The sequence below is a fragment of the Ips typographus genome, linkage group LG14, assembly GCF_016097725.1.
Source record: "Ips typographus isolate SLU linkage group LG14, UJ_Ityp_2.0, whole genome shotgun sequence".
Lineage (NCBI taxonomy): Eukaryota > Metazoa > Arthropoda > Insecta > Coleoptera > Curculionidae > Ips > Ips typographus.
The window spans coordinates 2,098,215-2,113,988 of record NC_138435.1 but is presented as its reverse complement, the minus strand read 5'-3'; the positions used below and the strand labels follow the sequence as shown (position 1 = coordinate 2,113,988).

General features: G+C 39.0%; 5 protein-coding genes across 12 annotated transcripts; 2 read left to right on the top strand and 3 right to left on the bottom strand.

Annotated features, from left to right (window-relative positions):
* The first annotated feature begins 94 nt into the window (after positions 1–94).
* On the top strand, positions 95–2,337 carry LOC145737466 (ras-related protein Rab-1A). Its single transcript, XM_081992173.1, has 7 exons — positions 95–271; positions 883–955; positions 1,013–1,060; positions 1,115–1,162; positions 1,217–1,444; positions 1,496–1,725; positions 1,781–2,337. The coding sequence occupies exons 1-6, from the start codon at positions 258–260 to the stop codon at positions 1,694–1,696; spliced, it is 612 nt and encodes a 203-aa protein (XP_081848299.1). The 5' UTR covers positions 95–257; the 3' UTR covers positions 1,697–1,725; positions 1,781–2,337.
* Positions 2,303–3,405, bottom strand: LOC145737463 (uncharacterized). Its single transcript, XM_081992161.1, has 5 exons — positions 3,265–3,405; positions 3,065–3,214; positions 2,872–3,011; positions 2,623–2,809; positions 2,303–2,569 (listed from the first exon to the last, which is right to left on the bottom strand). Exons 1-5 carry the CDS (start codon positions 3,324–3,326, stop codon positions 2,407–2,409), a joined length of 702 nt encoding a protein of 233 aa, XP_081848287.1. The 5' UTR covers positions 3,327–3,405; the 3' UTR covers positions 2,303–2,406.
* On the top strand, positions 2,476–14,644 carry LOC145737464 (uncharacterized). Of its 8 annotated transcripts, none has more exons than XM_081992168.1 (6): positions 2,476–2,977; positions 3,041–3,141; positions 3,915–4,088; positions 4,143–4,377; positions 12,219–12,353; positions 14,422–14,644. In XM_081992168.1, the coding sequence occupies exons 3-6, from the start codon at positions 3,939–3,941 to the stop codon at positions 14,571–14,573; spliced, it is 672 nt and encodes a 223-aa protein (XP_081848294.1). In that variant the 5' UTR covers positions 2,476–2,977; positions 3,041–3,141; positions 3,915–3,938; the 3' UTR covers positions 14,574–14,644. The 8 variants fall into 8 exon arrangements, with proteins under 8 accessions (XP_081848294.1, XP_081848288.1, XP_081848296.1 ...); XM_081992162.1 differs by having other exon boundaries at positions 3,912–4,088; XM_081992170.1 differs by having other exon boundaries at positions 2,476–2,990.
* On the bottom strand, positions 5,282–12,187 carry LOC145737439 (uncharacterized). Its single transcript, XM_081992129.1, has 20 exons — positions 11,975–12,187; positions 11,712–11,924; positions 11,489–11,663; positions 11,267–11,433; positions 9,139–9,232; positions 8,866–9,086; positions 8,623–8,804; positions 8,385–8,571; positions 8,154–8,334; positions 7,994–8,103; positions 7,686–7,945; positions 7,478–7,633; positions 6,981–7,102; positions 6,755–6,922; positions 6,557–6,706; positions 6,402–6,504; positions 6,084–6,353; positions 5,771–6,004; positions 5,531–5,721; positions 5,282–5,482 (listed from the first exon to the last, which is right to left on the bottom strand). The coding sequence occupies exons 1-20, from the start codon at positions 12,141–12,143 to the stop codon at positions 5,314–5,316; spliced, it is 3,522 nt and encodes a 1,173-aa protein (XP_081848255.1). The 5' UTR covers positions 12,144–12,187; the 3' UTR covers positions 5,282–5,313.
* LOC145737469 (uncharacterized) lies at positions 14,564–15,639 on the bottom strand. Its single transcript, XM_081992178.1, has 2 exons — positions 15,399–15,639; positions 14,564–14,882 (listed from the first exon to the last, which is right to left on the bottom strand). The coding sequence occupies exons 1-2, from the start codon at positions 15,517–15,519 to the stop codon at positions 14,632–14,634; spliced, it is 372 nt and encodes a 123-aa protein (XP_081848304.1). The 5' UTR covers positions 15,520–15,639; the 3' UTR covers positions 14,564–14,631.
* Between the last annotated feature and the right edge of the window lie 135 nt (positions 15,640–15,774).

Below are 15,774 nucleotides of genomic sequence, written 5' to 3'. Positions count from 1 at the left end.
AGTTCAATCACAATGGCGCTGCAATCGACACTCTTCAAAACGTCAATCAGTTTTGACCGATGATAGGCCACGTCACAACATTTGAAACGTCAGTTAAGTGTCAAAGTTCCCATCATTTCCTAGTCCTCCCAACTTTATTACAAAACAAGTTTTGCTGTAAACTCAAAAATCCTCGTTCAACCCTAGCAAGTGCAATATAAACCACACCCGCCCAGTTTCAAGTAATAGTTTGCTCGCAGTGTAACACGGCCACAACAATGAATCCTGAATAGTAAGTAGTATCGATTTGTTTGACGTGACTGTTTTTTTCGCAATATCACAAAATGCGCAGCTTTTTCTACGTCCTTACTTTGTACACTACCTTATACTAGACTATTAAACCCCAACTTGGGTTAAAGACAAGTTTTCCTTACATCCACCCACCATCTTGTCTCTCGGCCACTTCCTAAGGGAAAAGCCATTGTTGTCCCTTAAATTTAAGGATGATTCACACTTTTGGTGTTTATCAGCTGTACGTATGTCATTGTGGTCCGGTTATTTTTGTGAAAACCACCTTTGTTCTGGTTGAGAGCCAGTTTTCTTAATATGCAGAACAAATCATACAAAAATTTCCATTTAATAAGCCATTAATGAAATGTAAATATTGGTGGTTAATTAATTTTGACTGCAATGTTGCCTATAAGTTTTCATATTGATAAAAAAATCATGTGGGACAACACTGTACAATGGCCGTTTTGACGTCACGATGATGTAATTTGACAGTTGGACAGAATACTGTCTCCTTAAATTACCTCATTATGACGTCAAAACAAAGAGGGCCTTGGTTGATTTAATCTAGGGTTAGGTTAGTTAGTCAATAATTTACCCAAATTATTTTTCCAGTGATTATTTATTCAAACTGCTTCTTATTGGAGACTCTGGCGTTGGCAAGTCCTGTCTGTTACTGAGGTTTGCTGTAAGTCGCTACAGATTGCAAAAACCACTTTCTACATTAAAATTGTTGTAATTTCAGGATGACACTTACACGGAAAGTTACATTAGTACAATAGGAGTAGACTTTGTAAGTTTTTACAGTTTTTCCGGTGGTTAATGTTAACTGAACGTTTGTTTGTAGAAAATCAGAACCATCGATTTAGACGGCAAAACGATCAAGTTACAAATTGTAAGTTTGTTGGGTATTTCGTGGAAATTAGTTTGTATTTTGTTGTAATTGTAGTGGGACACCGCGGGTCAAGAAAGATTCAGAACGATCACGTCCAGTTACTACAGGGGAGCCCATGGAATTATCGTGGTTTACGACTGTACAGATCAAGACTCGTTCAATAACGTTAAACAGTGGCTCGAAGAAATTGAACGTTACGCGTGCGACAACGTTAACAAACTACTCGTAGGCAATAAGAGCGATCTGACCACCAAGAAAGTGGTTGATTTTCAGACTGCTAAAGTAAGTAATTAACTCCCAAGCAAACACCCAGAATAATGAAACGAAAACCAGGAATACGCCGATCAATTGGGAATACCGTTTCTGGAAACTTCGGCGAAAAACGCCACCAACGTGGAGCAGGCCTTCATGACGATGGCGGCCGAGATTAAAAACAGAGTGGGACCGCCCTCCTCCGCCTCGGCCGAACAAGGCGGGAAAGTAAAGTTCGACCAGAGCCGCCCAATCGAATCGAACAAGTCCGGTTGCTGCTGAGAGAGATGTTTGGTTTCCTTGCGTGTGTGGTAAGTTTTCCCCCGGGTTTTTACCCCATTTTTCGCTGATTTTAAGTGTTTTCAGGTGGTCGACTTATTTTTGTTTAATTCAAGTAGCCCCATAGCTACTTTTTATAATTATATTACCTACAATATACTTTTTTAGTCCGTCTAAAGCGTATGTTCCATTAATTAGTTCAATTTTGCTTTTAAGGTTTTTTTTTTTTGTAATAATATACTTGAATGGAAATTGTAAGAAACTTGTGATGAGTTAGACAAAGATGGCAATAAACTGTCACAGTCAGTCTGTCAAAAATGTTGTGTCCATCTTTGTCTAGCTAATTGATTTCTCTCTTCTTACCACAGGTTTCTTATGCACGAAATTTCCGGACTTGTATATAACAACACTAAATCCAGGATTTACAGAACGTCGTTATTATTTATTAATTTATATCTCATAACAGTGGAGGGGAATGTATATTAGCCTGAAAGTCGGTAAAGTAGTGCTTAATTAAGAACGTTCTATTCCGTTTTCTTTGTGACAACACCATCTTATAATCTTCTTTTAAAAAAAAAAAATGGTAAACTCTTCTGTTAATTAGTAAGGTAATTTTAATAAAATATATTTCACTTTATGTATTATTTAGATTTAGTTTCATTCACATGTCAAAATTGATAACTGCTACAGTGTTGCCACAACTTAAAAACTAATCAGTTGAACGGAATTAAACTGGACATTACTTTCAGTACGTTGTCCTTATTGAGGGGACATTTATCAGAGTAAGTAGTGGTGCATCTGTCAGAATCGTCCGCATGTCCGGTTTCCACCGCCTCCTTGATGGCGGTCGGTGTGGCGTACGTAAATAACGGGTTCCTGCGTACAAAAATTGCAACAATTTGATACCAAAAATCACACAGAGTGGGTACCTGGTGAACGAAAGCACAAACTCGTCCACACTGGTGGCTTCGCCCGTTTTAGCGTTTTTCACCGCGTCCCTCACGGTGTTGCACACAATCCGTTGGGTGCAGGCAGTGCTGTCAATTGAGTTGACAGCCAGGGAATTGTCAATTTTTGACAGTAAATTTGTTACCGTTGACATTTCCTCCTCCAAATCTAAAAGTGTTTAGTTATACACAGTGTAGTGGATGGATTGGGATGGAACCAAATTAACTTACTGCGTCCATAACCTTCGTGACCACCACCGCCAAAAATCTGGGCTACTTTGGGAAGGATCAAAATGGCGCCCAGACCAATCAGAGCGCCCAAAACGACTCCGTTCAGGTCCAGTTTCATTGTGTTGTAAGTCATTCCATAACTTTTAAATGGTAAAATAACGTTTTCCAGGTTTACGAAAACAGAAATACTAACCCATTTCCGGACGGGTTGTAAGTGAGAGCCCCAAAACGAGACTCTTTCTTGTCAGCTCCTACCGGATTGTGCGGGACGTAAGTTTTATTGTTTTTGTACTTTTGATAAGGCAGTTCCGACTCGTAGTATCTGCCAGTAGGGCTGAAACCCCTTTTTTTACTTAAAGTTAGCCAGTTTGTGCTATTTTAGGTCTGACTTACCCCTCTTCTGCCTTGCACACCCCTAAAATCATGACTGTCACAAATAATACTTTTTGAAACATCTTTCACTTGCTTATGGTAAACTATAGTGAAACCGAACCGAACCAAGTTGTTTTATATACAAACATTTTACAGTTTGTTAACTTTAAACAATATGAAAGTATTAAAAATAATTAGGACTTTGAACAATAACGCGAATTTGGTAATACGTGATGACAAAAGACAGTGCGTTATTTAACTCAACGTCTTTGTTTTGGTTACGCTTTTTGTATGCGTTTACATCCGTTCAATTTGTTTTTTTTTGGTTATTTTATTAGTGTGTATTCAATAAAACCATTTAGAAGTCAATGAGGGTGAAGTGACAGCTGGAACGGCATATGTCACATGACCAACTTCAAATCAAATTGCATGGCCATCTTTGTTTGAAGTATTATATAGTGTATGGTTGTCTCTCTCTAGCAAAACTAATGGATGTTACGCAAAAGCCAAAATTTCGTGAAAGAGACATTTTCGTGCTCAGTCGATACATTCCGCGTTAATGGCGGCACCCATTGTAATTGTAGAACCGTTTTTTTTTTCACCTCAAATGATAATTTACTTTTAATGATTCAATTTTCAATTAAAAGTAACCGGATCCCCATTTTTAGCAGTTACTTACCGTCAACCTTGCCAACATGATGAAAGTGTTCTTCTTAGTGTGCTGTGCCGTAAATGTGGTTTTCGGCACGAGGAATTCAAGTGCGTCCTACCTGCAACTGAGCAGAAACGAGCAACAGACCAGGCAGTATCGATTGATTAGCTTCGATTCGGACGGTGACTTACGCGTGCGTACCGCACGAGTGCCGTAAAACGTCGTTACAATTTAGTTATTTTTTCAGATCGATTTGGATTTTAACGTTCCCTTTATCACTCTACCTATTAAGAGATCAATGAACATGGTGAAGAGTTCGTTAATCAGCTTGAACGCGGGCGCTCTTATACTGGGTGGAGTGGTTATATTTGGAGCGGCAATCGCCCTGCCTGTTATTCTAATGCTGTTCAACAAAACCAGTCTTATACCCACGGATAATCCTTTGAATTCAATGATGAGCGGACGTTTCAAGACTCAAAGAAGTAAGCAAGTTGTTATATAGTTCTTATTGTCCGTCCCATGTACGCTGTACTAGTTTTTCCATGATTTTTTTCTCTTTTTTCCGCTTTTTTGTTTTCTAAACAAATCTCAGTTCAGAATGGAGAAATGTCACGTGACTACTTGATTGTATAGAATATATTGTCACGTGATCGAACTGTTCCGATCAGTTTGGATTGGCATAAACGAATACAGCTGTGAGCTGTCACTGCTGTCAGCCATTTTGTTTTTGTTTGTTGTTGTTATTATTAACAGTGACTTTCTAGGGCAATACTGTCCATTAAAACGAGTTTCAGACGGGAAAAATGGTATAAAACAAGTTTGTTTAAGTGTCAACGTGACGTTTTGAGTAGTGATTTGGTGGTGGCAATGGTTTTTTCGCTAAAAACAGTGATTGGAAAGTTGGCGTCCCTGACATAACCTCACACCAAGTAAGTTAACTTAAGAGTGCATTTAAAGTCTCGCTTTCTTTTTGTCGGACATTCTGGGTTAATACAGTCCTGGAATTCACCTTCAAGGTTTTTTCTTATCACGGAATTAATTCTTGAACAGAATTTTTCAGAATTCTGTGATTTTTGGGGTGTGCAGGGTCAACTTTGGGGCATTCTAGCTCCGGCCCTGTACGTCTTAGGAAAAAATGTAGCTCGGTAATAGAAAGGGTATATCTTGAACTACTTTTCGTTCCATTTAAAGTTGGCTCTAGCTCCAAGTCTACAGGGTGAAAATGGTGGGGGTGTACAGGGTATAGTAGCCCTTGATGAGGGAAAAAAAGGACCAAAAAATCATTTCAATAGGTCTTGGACAGGATGATATATTTAAAATAACCTTAAACGCAGTTCAGACTATAACTTTCTTCACTCGTTCTGTCACATTCAAAACCAAACTCAATTTTAGACATAACGGTTTTTATTTGAGACATTTTACTTTTTACCCTTTTTTCCTTTACCACCTTTAGCACCTTTGCCTTTGCCGCCCTTATCGCCCTTTCCTTTTTTACCGCCCTTTGGTTCTTTCTCTTTCTTCGGTTCGGCAAAATCGTTAGGGTCGTACTGCGCCTCACAGCACACGCTATTTGGCTTTTTCTTAAACCTGGATTAATTTTTAGAGTGTTCTGATTGGTCGGGTTTTTAAACTAACCTTTCTGGGTGTATAATTCCGGCTGGGGGGGTGAATTCAATGTCCAATTCGCTGTCTGACGACGAGGATGACCTGAGCGCAGTTAAAGGTTGATCCCCATCACAGTAACAAAATTCTTCTTGATTTTTCTTGTTTTTCGTTATTTTAAAGGTCATGGGAGTGCACTCCATGTAAGGATCTTCATTTTCCACCTAAAAGGGACAGTGAAAACCGTGGAAAACAATCCAAACCAACAATCACCAAGGTGTTGGGGTCCTTTAAAGGGTTGACAGTGATCCAGTAGGCTCCTTCTTTTTTCTGTACTTGCAAAGTGGGTTTTGGTACCACTTTGACAGTGTCACTATCGTCCAGGTCGCCGCCATATTTTTTGAAATCGGGTACCCTCAAGTACCCTAAACCTTGGGCTTGTCTGTGCGCTCGAATTCGAGCCGCTATCGTTTTGGTTAAGGCGCCGGGTCTCCAACCACGTCTAGGCTGAAAATCCCCAAATTGTAGGGAAAACATCAATGTGGCAAAACAGACTGACAGCTGTCACTAAAATGCACAAAATTACCTTTAACCTCACAATTGGACTGCGTATATTCCACAGCCAACCCATATTGGGTGGTACATTGAACATAGGAGTGACGCACTCCTTGTGCCCCACTTTGTTGCCAGGATAATTGTCCCCCATCGAGTACACGAACTTGCCCCGATTTTTCCTTTTTCTCTTTTTCTTTGGCGTCATTTTTGCACTCGTTTGATCCTTCATATCACAGTCGGGATTGTCGCAATCGTCGGGTGATTCACAGGGTAACGCATCCTCGCACACTGTCGTTGTAGTCTGTTGGCAACATTGGACAAAATGTCACCATCATCACGCGAGCCTTACCACAATCACTGTGTTGGTGTTCAAACCGCTTGGACTGGTCTTCTCAGCTTTTTTAGAGAAATCAATCGACTTTGAAGGGCATTTAGGGTTTTTACAGGAAAACCTACACACACAAATTCAGTTATCAAACCAACCAAATAGGTTAAGGGTCATACCCTAAGGGAATAGGTTCGTAGGGACAATTAGGAATGCCACAAGAAGGTAAAGGTTGTGCGTAAGGGCAACGCGGATCGTTGCACATTGACGGATCGAGGGGTGCTTTGGAGTAAGGGCAATCAGGCTGGTCACACAAATTATTTTTATCCCTAAAAAGTTTGTTAACTGTGGCAACAATGAAAATTTTGACATTTTACCTCTCTTTCTTTTCCGGGCATTCAGGGTTTGAACAGACGCTCTGGTCGTCACCTTTATGACACGAAGCCGCACTGTCATCGTCCGCCACCTTTTTGGATTTTTTTTTCAAATCGGCAAAGGGACATTGAGGGTCTGAACACACGCTCACGCTGCTGCTACTCGACGAGCTGCACCCGAAAAAATGGCTTTTAGAACGCATTTCATATTTGTTTTCTACTAGAAAACCTTTTTTTGCAACTTTTTCTCGCTGGACAGACCGGATTCGAGCATATACTGTCAGCGTCCGGTTCAGCACTAACCGCAGGACAGTCAGGGTTTCCGCACGATTTTTTCCGCTTCTTTGTTTTCTAAACAAATCCGAGTTCAGAATGGAGAAATGTCAGGTGACTACCTTGACTGTATAGAATATGTTGTCACGTGATCAAACTGATCCGACCAGTTCGGATTGGCATAAACGAATACAGCTGTGAGCTGTCACTGCTGTCAGCCATTTTGTTTGTTATTATTAACAGTGACTTTCTATGGCAATTAAGTTAATAAAAACCAGTTTCAGACGGGAAAAATGGTATAAAACAAGTTTGTTTAAGTGTCAACGTGACGTTTTGAGTAGTGATTTGGTGGTGGCAATGATTTTTTCGCTAAAAACAGTGATTGGAAAGTTGGCGTCCGTCACATAACCTCACACTAAGTAAGTTAACTTAAGAGTGCATTTAAAGTCTTACTTTCTTTTTGGGCTTTGTTTTTGCCGGACATTCTGGGTTAATACAGTCCTGGAATTCACCTTCAAGGTTTGCATCGTCCGGTTCTTTGTTTTTCTTATCAGAGAAGGGACAAGCTTCGTTTTCACATTGGCCAGAGTCGGATTTGTTATTTTGTTTCTGTTAATTAAAAAAGTTTTTTTGGCTTGGATCATCAATTTTATGGGTCTACCTCAGCCATGGGACAAGGGCGCATTTTGAAGGGACAGGTGGGATTTGCGCAGGGCTGGGGCAAGGCGTACGGACATAAAGGGCTGCCGCACGGTCCAGTTTTTAGTGTTTTTTTGGTTTTGTATTTTTTTAAGGGCGCTGGTTGAAAGGGACAATTTAGATTGCGGCAAGGGCCTTTGGGCAGGGGATCCGGACAGTCCCAATGAATCGGCGGCAATGGAGATTGGAAGGGGTACTTACAGTGTGGATCACCACAATTACCTAAATTGAATTTGTGTTATATTTGGCTTCTAAAGGGCTCTGAAATACCTGTGACAGCTGGAGGTAAAAATTTCAACTCCAGCTCTGCATCCTCGTCAACTAATCCTAATTTGTATTTAGTGTAGGCGCATTTAGGGTTGCCGCACCCAGCAGGATATCTGTGTATAAACCAATCAGATCTTTCCAATTAGCATTGGCAACAACGCACCGTTTCTTTTTCGGTTCTTCCGCGTAAGGGCATCCTTCGAGGTTACAGGGTGGCTCGTTGCATGAGGCGTAGCTGTTGTTGGCCAAGGTGGAGGGTGGTGATTGGTTGCATATTTGTTTGCAAGTGTTGCTGCCAAAATTAGGGCCGTAGGGACAGGTTGGGTGACCACAAGGACCCAACGCTACATTTATAAATCTGTCAAAACTGCGCTTAAAATAGTGTTAAATTTACCTTTTTTGTATTCACTCAATATGTCATCAAACTGGTCCATAATGCTTTTACATTCTAACATAGGAGATTTAGGTGTGATATTGTCCTCCCCTGTTTCGACAATATTTCCATCATCAGCCCCACCTCTCAGTCTTGAGTGGGAGAGGGGACAGTTGTGACTATGCCATGTTGGGGCTTTTTTGCACTTCTACAAATTAGCATTTTGTGTCAAGTCACTTTACTAAAGTCACTAGACTACTTTGCGTGGTTCTTCGTTAGGTGGTACGAAAGGGAGTTCTTCGTGTTTAGGACGGGAAAACACCCCGTAAGGGCCGTACTCGCACATTGTACCGTACGTGTGACTCATTCCGTAAGTGACTGGGGGCTCCACAACCCCATATACAGTTCCTAAGCCTTTACCGGTTGCTAGAGGCCCTATACCTGTTGCAAACCCCCTGTAACTTAACCCCAACCACTAATTATATGATTAGTCAAATAGTACCGTATTCTTTGAACTTTTGTACGGCAGGACAGTCCTTGTTACCGCACAGTTTTGTGCCTATTTTCTCTGCTGTCATTTTAAGCATTTCCTCCTCGTCCTCTTGTATAATCACATCGGGACCCAAGTTTCCTCCTACCGACTTCATAAAACTGTTCACCCTGTCCATTTTTTTCCGTTGAATCGTTAAAGCACTCTTTTTATCTTTGGTCTTAATGTCGGCACTGTTTAACAGAGTGTTAATTAAGGTAATCGGTTAGTTGCAATGTGACTAACCTGATTAATTCCAGCAAATCGAAAAATTTGTTTTCGGAAGGTCGATAACAAATCGAGATTTTATCGTCCTCGTCCTGGAAATCGATTACAATACCTAGAAAATAGGTTGATGTAGTGTCACGTGACATTTGTTTAACCCGATCTGATCAGGTTGGCTTTGAACTGAATACAGCTGTCAAAATGCAAGATCAGTTCAAATTTTAACACCGTTTTTCTCCCTGACTTTACTTGATTTTGTAGTGTTTCTTTATGTCATTAGATAGGAAATTTAATGAGGATTCCAAAAATTAAAACACTCATTTTCCCATTCCAAGTGGGTTTAATAAGTAATTTTGTCCCTGACTGTTCTTTCAAACCGTGTTTCTGGCAGTTGAAACTTTGACACCGTTTTTCTCCCTGACCTTACTTGATTTTGTAGTGTTTTTTTATGTCATTAGGTAGGAAATTTAATGAGGATTCCAAAAATGTGCTTAAAACAGTCATTTTCCCATTCCAAGTGGGTTTAATAAGTAATTTTGTCCCTGACTGTCTTTTCAAGTTGGGTTTCTGGGAGTGGAAACTTTGACACCGTTTTCCTCCCCGACTTTACTTGATTGTGTAGTGTTTTTTTATGTCATTAGATAGGAAATTTAATGAGGATTCCAAAAATGTGCTTGAAACACTCATTTTCCCATTCCAAGTGGGTTTTATAAGTGATTTTGTCCCTGACTGTTCTTTCAAACCGTGTTTCTGGCAGTTGAAACTTTGACACCGTTTTTCTCCCTGACCTTACTTGATTTTGTAGTGTTTTTTTATGTCATTAGGTAGGAAATTTAATGAGGATTCCAAAAATGTGCTTAAAACAGTCATTTTCCCATTCCAAGTGGGTTTAATAAGTAATTTTGTCCCTGACTGTCTTTTCAAGTTGTGTTTCTGGCAGTTGAAACTTTGACATCGTTTTTCTCCCTGACTTTACTTGATTTTGTAGTGTTGTTTAATGTTATTAGATAGGAAATTTAATGAGGATTTCAAAAATGTGCTTAAAACACTAATTTTCTCACTCCAAGTGGGTTTTATAAGTGATTTTGTCCCTGACTGTCTTTTCAAGTTGGGTTTCTGGGAGTGGAAACTTTGACACCGTTTTTCTCCCCGACTTTACTTGATTGTGTAGTGTTTTTTTATGTCATTAGATAGGAAATTTAATGAGGATTCCAAAAATGTGCTTGAAACACTCAATTTCCCATACCAAGTGGGTTTTATAAGTGATTTTGTCCCTGACTGTTCTTTCAAACTGTGTTTCTAGTAGTTCAAACTTTGACCCCACTTTTCTCCTTGACTTTACCTGATTTTGTAGTGTTTCTATATGTCATTAGATAGGAAATTTAATGAAGATTCCAAAAATGTGCTTAAAACAGTCATTTTCCCATTCCAAGTGGGTTTTATAAGTGATTTTGTCCCTGACTGTGTTTTCAAGTTGTGTTTCTGGTAGTTGAAACTTTGACACCGTTTTTCTCCCTGACTTTACTTGATTTTGTAGTGTTTTTTATGTCATTAGATAGGAAATTCAATGAGGATTTCAAAAATGTGCTTAAAACAGTCATTTTCCCATTCCAAGTGGGTTTTATAAGTGATTTTGTCCCTGACTGTTCTTTCAAACTGTGTTTCTAGTAGTTCAAACTTTGACCCCACTTTTCTCCCTGACTTTACTTGATTTTGTAGTGTTTTTTTATGTCATTAGATAGGAAATTTAATGAGGATTTCAAATATGTGCTTAAAACACTAATTTTCTCACTCCAAGTGGGTCACGTGACTGTTTAGCTAAATTACCCTTTAAAACCACGCAATATTTATGAATATTGTGAAAATTTCTCTAAAATCTGCCAAAATTACAGTTTTCGAAACGAGACGTGTTTTTGAAATTTATGACACTTATTTTGACAATTATCACGTGACGTTTAGCTAAATGGTCTTCAAGAATGGCGTGATAACTGTTACTAACGTCAATCTGTGCTCAGTTTTGCACTAATTCTTGAAAAGTGCATACAAATCGGCAGACATTCATTGACAACACCAGTTATGTGTGTGTCACGTGACCGCTTGGCTTTAAGTTAATGCAGTGTCACGTGACATCACTTAGACTATTTTATACCTTCTTGAGGGTTGTGAAACTGCACGTTACCATCCTTGGCCCGGTCAAATAGCTGAGTCAACGACACGTTTTCCATCACGTTGATTTGCGAACCTGGTGCGCTCTTAATAGCATCAATTCCACTGTACAAAGGGGCGATTAGGGGCTGATTTCTGTCGTCTTCATACCTGTAAAACGGGCTGAAATCACCTGGAGCACTAATACAGATTAGTGTCCACGGACTTTTTCACTGTAAACGTGTCGGACAGGTTCCTTTGCCTGAATATGTACTCTACGCTTTCTGCGCCCGTTTTGATTTGGAAGGTTGTCTGCAAATTGGGACCGAAACAGGACATTTTCATGAAAATGTCTACTTTAGCCGTACAACTCCCTTGTTCGTTGCATAAATTGTACTTTTCTGCGATTACAATTGTTAGCAAACCACCAAAATGTTACCAAAAAGCACCTTCTGTAGTGCTGGATTTAACTAAACCCAGCTTGTCAAAATTGGCAACCATGTCACTGAACTCAGCCCTCCAATTTTGAGTAACTGACCCTACCGTTCGAGTACCATCATACAGGGTGATCTGATACGGGGTGGTTTGGAGCAGGTTTTGCAAATCTGTTGAATCGGACACGAAAAGGAAGGTTTTCCCCAAGTTCATCGCCACCGAATTTCCTTTAAAGTTTGTACATTGAACAGCTTTACTTAACCAGGATTTTGATTACCTTGATCAATTCCAGGAGGGGTAAAGTGTTCACTGCCTATATCGAAATTGATCAGTTGCGCAAACTTGAATCCCACGCTAATCGTCCTTAAATCATCGAAAACTACCCCATTTTCTGGTTGGATTCGTTTGACTAACGTTTCCAGCACGTAAATTTGATTGCTTGACATCACTTGAAAAAAAACTGTTAATTTACGAGACTAAAATGACAATTTTGTGACAATTACCAGTCAATTTGTTTGCAGGTGAAGATTTACCGGTTTGGACCTATTTGCGGGTGATTGATGAAGCCCTAATCGAAAACGAGCTGGACGTCACCGTTTGTTTGCAGAAACTGCTGTGTCGCATTGCTAGGAATTCTTCACAAAATGTGGCAAAAGGTACGTTCTTCAGTCACGTGACTATGATGAATTTTTTTAGGGAATATTGCTAAAACCCTTGTTAGTGAAAAAATCAGGACCGTACTTTGGCTAGTTTTGGAGATGTCAAATTTTTTTAAATTACTTGTTAGCTTACAGTCACTTTAGTTCAATACGGTACTGGTAATTAACGGATTTTATGTGTTTAATAGAAAAATCGTCAGGCAACATTGTAGATATGTGGCTATCGGTTTTTACTAAAATGGTCTACTTGGCAACGTTGCAAACATTTCGTCATAAATTAGAAACAATGACAGTTTCGCAACGCTGTAAAAATGTAATTGCTTGGCCACATTGGAAATTTTTTTATGCCATTAGATAGGAAATTTAATGAGGATTCCAAAAATGTGCTTAAAACAGTCATTTTCTCACTCCAAGTGGCTTTTACAGGCAATTTTGTCCCTGACTGTTCTTTGAAATTGTGTTTCTCGTAGTTCAAACTTTGACCCCACTTTTCTCCTTGACTTTACCTGATTTTGTAGTGTTTTTTATGTCATTAGATAGGAAATTTAATGAGGAATTCAAAAATGTGCTTAAAACAGTCATTTTCTCACTCAAAGTGGGTTTTACAGGTGATTTTGTCCCTGACTGTCCTTTCAAACCGTGTTTCTGGGAGTGGAAACTTTGACACCGTTTTTCTCCCTGACTTTACTTGATTTTGTAGTGTTTTTTTATGTCATTAAATAGGAAATTTAATTAGGATTCCAAAAATGTGCTTAAAACAGTCATTTTCTCACTCAAAGTGGGTTTTACAGGTGATTTTGTCCCTGACTGTCCTTTCAAACCGTGTTTCTGGGAGTGGAAACTTTGACACCGTTTTTCTCCCTGACTTTACTTGATTTTGTAGTGTTTTTTTATGTCATTAAATAGGAAATTTAATTAGGATTCCAAAAATGTGCTTAAAACAGTCATTTTCTCACTCCAAGTGGGTTTTACAGGCAATTTTGTCCCTGACTGTCCTTTGAAATTGTGTTTCTAGTAGTTTAAACTTTGACCCCACTTTTCTGCCTGACTTTACCTGAATTTGTAGTGTTTTTTTATGTCATTAGATAGGAAATTTAATAAGGATTCCAAAAATGTGCTTAAAACAGTCATTGTCCCATTCCAAGTGGGTTTTATAAGTGATTTTGTCCCTGACTGTCCTTTCAAACCGTGTTTCTGGGAGTGGAAACTTTGACACCGTTTTTCTCCGTGACTTTACTTGATTTTGTAGTGTTTTTTTATGTCATTAGATAGGAAATTTAATGAGGATTCCAAAAATGTGCTTAAAACAGTCATTTTCTCACTCAAAGTGGGTTTTACAGGCGATTTTGTCCCTGACTGTTCTTTGAAATTGTGTTGACAGTTTTGCAACACTGTAAAAATGAAATTTTGCTTGGTGGCATTAAAAAAATGTTAGATTATAAAATGACAAATTGTCAGTTTGGCAACTGTTGAAATTTAATTATTACGAAAGTTATCAACTTGGCAATATTGCAATCATTTTCTACAAAATTAGAAGAGTTGTTAGTTTGCCAGGGTTGTCAAATTAGGGAATTTTGTCCAGAATATAGTTAAGTTTTTTTTTCGGGGTATTTTTCTTGAAGTAGGTAAATTCTAACTGGGAAACCCACGCCTTTTGAAATAGTTTGAGTTTATGAGGAACGCACTATACCTTCAAATTCTTGTCAGTTTGCGGCGTTAGAGGGCGTTTTTCGGATTTCGCCCAGTTAAAAGAAAGCTAAAATCACGTGCTACATTTTGACGTTTGAACTGTCACACGGACCAAGTTAGAAGCTTTCAAATTATGATATCTTCAAAAAAAAACTTGTTTACCTGCACTTCCTGTGCATTAAATCTTGTATTTAGTTCAAAAAAAACTAGCTACATCTAGTTACACCTTTTAGATAAGTTAGCACACGTGTCAAATAAGGACATAAAAATGACAGTTTGGGGATTTTTTTAGTGACAGTCTAGTAATATAACTTTTATTAATTTTTAAAAAAAATTAATTTTGATACAAATTTTTAAATATCGTCTATTTTGTCAGGCATTGGTTCGAGTACCGACAAAATAATTGACGGGCTGGCCAGTAGCCAGTGGCTTCAGGACTACACCGTAAACACCCCTTCGAGGGAGGCCATAAATTTTGGGCGGGAAAACCGGAACTGTTCGAATTTATACAGGAAATGCAAACTTTAACCTTAACTAGATTTAAATCTTGATTTTCATTATTGTTTTTTATGTACATTTATTAAAACTAACCACCAAAACATTGGTTTAGTCGCCTTAGAAACGTCACCGACTGTAAATTGTTGGACTGGTTAGCACCAATCACCACAAAATTACACTGTAAAAATGGATAATCCACCCCTGTCGTGGCGTTTAAACCCGAATTGAAGGTGTCCTGCAGGTTTGCGTTCAATTCCCCTACTTCCCGGTGTAAGTCCTTTAATTGACGCGTCATATCGTCCACAGTACGGTCAGAAACGAATTTACCCAGAAGAAAACCTAAAACAAAAATCAGCGTCACAGACAATAATTGACAAATGACAAGTTTCACCGACTCGTACGCAGTTTTGTTTAAAGTTTTTATTTTTGATGGATGGGTCTATCACGTGACATTGAGCGGGCGCGCCTAAGTTGCCCCGTTTAGCCCCTAGAGGGCGTGAAAGTTGACTCTCGTTTTTTGCAGGTTTTTGCTCAATATCTCAGGAACGTTTCAGGTTAGAGATCTGAAATTTTTACCACAAATGCACCTCGTTGGGTACTTTTACTTTCTATACACCAGTTTTACCTTGAAAACTAGAATTGTCAAGAAATTTCAAGTAAAAATTTGTTATTTTCAAAAATTAACCTCAACCGACTAAATACCTTCAAGTTAGTAGTGCAAAAATGTAAAAAACAAATTTTCTGGAAAAAATTTTACATCCCTGAATTTTGACCAATGTCACGTGTGACAGCTGTCATATGCTTACCGTAAATCCGGGGCGTCATAAATGGTTTACGTAATTGGCGAATACTAACCTCCTAAAATAGCGAAGAAGGCCACGGTTAACAAAAAACTCCAACAGAACCGTTTCGTGACAAATTCCGAATTCGGTTGGTTCGCGGTTCGGCTGGCTTCGACGCTCAAAATCCGTTGCATTTTCACGTTCTCATCGCAATTGGAAAATTCATTTTGGGACCGAAAAGAAAAGAAATCCAACGGGAAAATCGGGACGTTTATTTTGGGACGCGCACACCTGTTCGCAACACTGAATTGTTTTGGCGAATGCAAAAATCTAAAAATATGTACACGCACACCAAAACAATAGAAAGTTATCCTAGTAATCAGGGAGCCTATTCTTGGAAGCAGGGAACGGAATTCTTAAGAAAAGTGTTGATAGAATGTGACAGAAGA

Excerpts from the sequence above, each read along its gene's own strand:
- LOC145737469 (XM_081992178.1), bottom strand. The coding sequence starts at position 15,519 with ATGCAACGGATTTTGAGCGTCGAAGCCAGCCGAACCGCGAACCAACCG. Across the intron at positions 14,883-15,398 it reads CTTCTTCGCTATTTTAGGAG|GTTTTCTTCTGGGTAAATTC; the intron begins GTTAGTATTCGC and ends TTTTTGTTTTAG.
- LOC145737463 (XM_081992161.1), bottom strand. The coding sequence starts at position 3,326 with ATGTTTCAAAAAGTATTATTTGTGACAGTCATGATTTTAGGGGTGTGC. Across the intron at positions 3,215-3,264 it reads GTGTGCAAGGCAGAAGAGGG|GGGTTTCAGCCCTACTGGCA; the intron begins GTAAGTCAGACC and ends AAGTAAAAAAAG. Across the intron at positions 2,570-2,622 it reads TTTGTGCTTTCGTTCACCAG|GAACCCGTTATTTACGTACG; the intron begins GTACCCACTCTG and ends TTTTGTACGCAG.
- LOC145737466 (XM_081992173.1), top strand. Across the intron at positions 1,163-1,216 it reads AAACGATCAAGTTACAAATT|TGGGACACCGCGGGTCAAGA; the intron begins GTAAGTTTGTTG and ends TTGTAATTGTAG. Across the intron at positions 1,445-1,495 it reads TTGATTTTCAGACTGCTAAA|GAATACGCCGATCAATTGGG; the intron begins GTAAGTAATTAA and ends AACGAAAACCAG.
- LOC145737439 (XM_081992129.1), bottom strand. The coding sequence starts at position 12,143 with ATGTCAAGCAATCAAATTTACGTGCTGGAAACGTTAGTCAAACGAATC. Across the intron at positions 11,925-11,974 it reads CCCTCCTGGAATTGATCAAG|GAAATTCGGTGGCGATGAAC; the intron begins GTAATCAAAATC and ends CAAACTTTAAAG. Across the intron at positions 7,103-7,477 it reads AAACAAAGCCCAAAAAGAAA|AAAACAAAGAAGCGGAAAAA; the intron begins GTAAGACTTTAA and ends GGATTTGTTTAG.
- LOC145737464 (XM_081992168.1), top strand. The coding sequence starts at position 3,939 with ATGATGAAAGTGTTCTTCTTAGTGTGCTGTGCCGTAAATGTGGTTTTC. Across the intron at positions 4,089-4,142 it reads ATTCGGACGGTGACTTACGC|ATCGATTTGGATTTTAACGT; the intron begins GTGCGTACCGCA and ends TTATTTTTTCAG. Across the intron at positions 4,378-12,218 it reads ACGTTTCAAGACTCAAAGAA|GTGAAGATTTACCGGTTTGG; the intron begins GTAAGCAAGTTG and ends ATTTGTTTGCAG.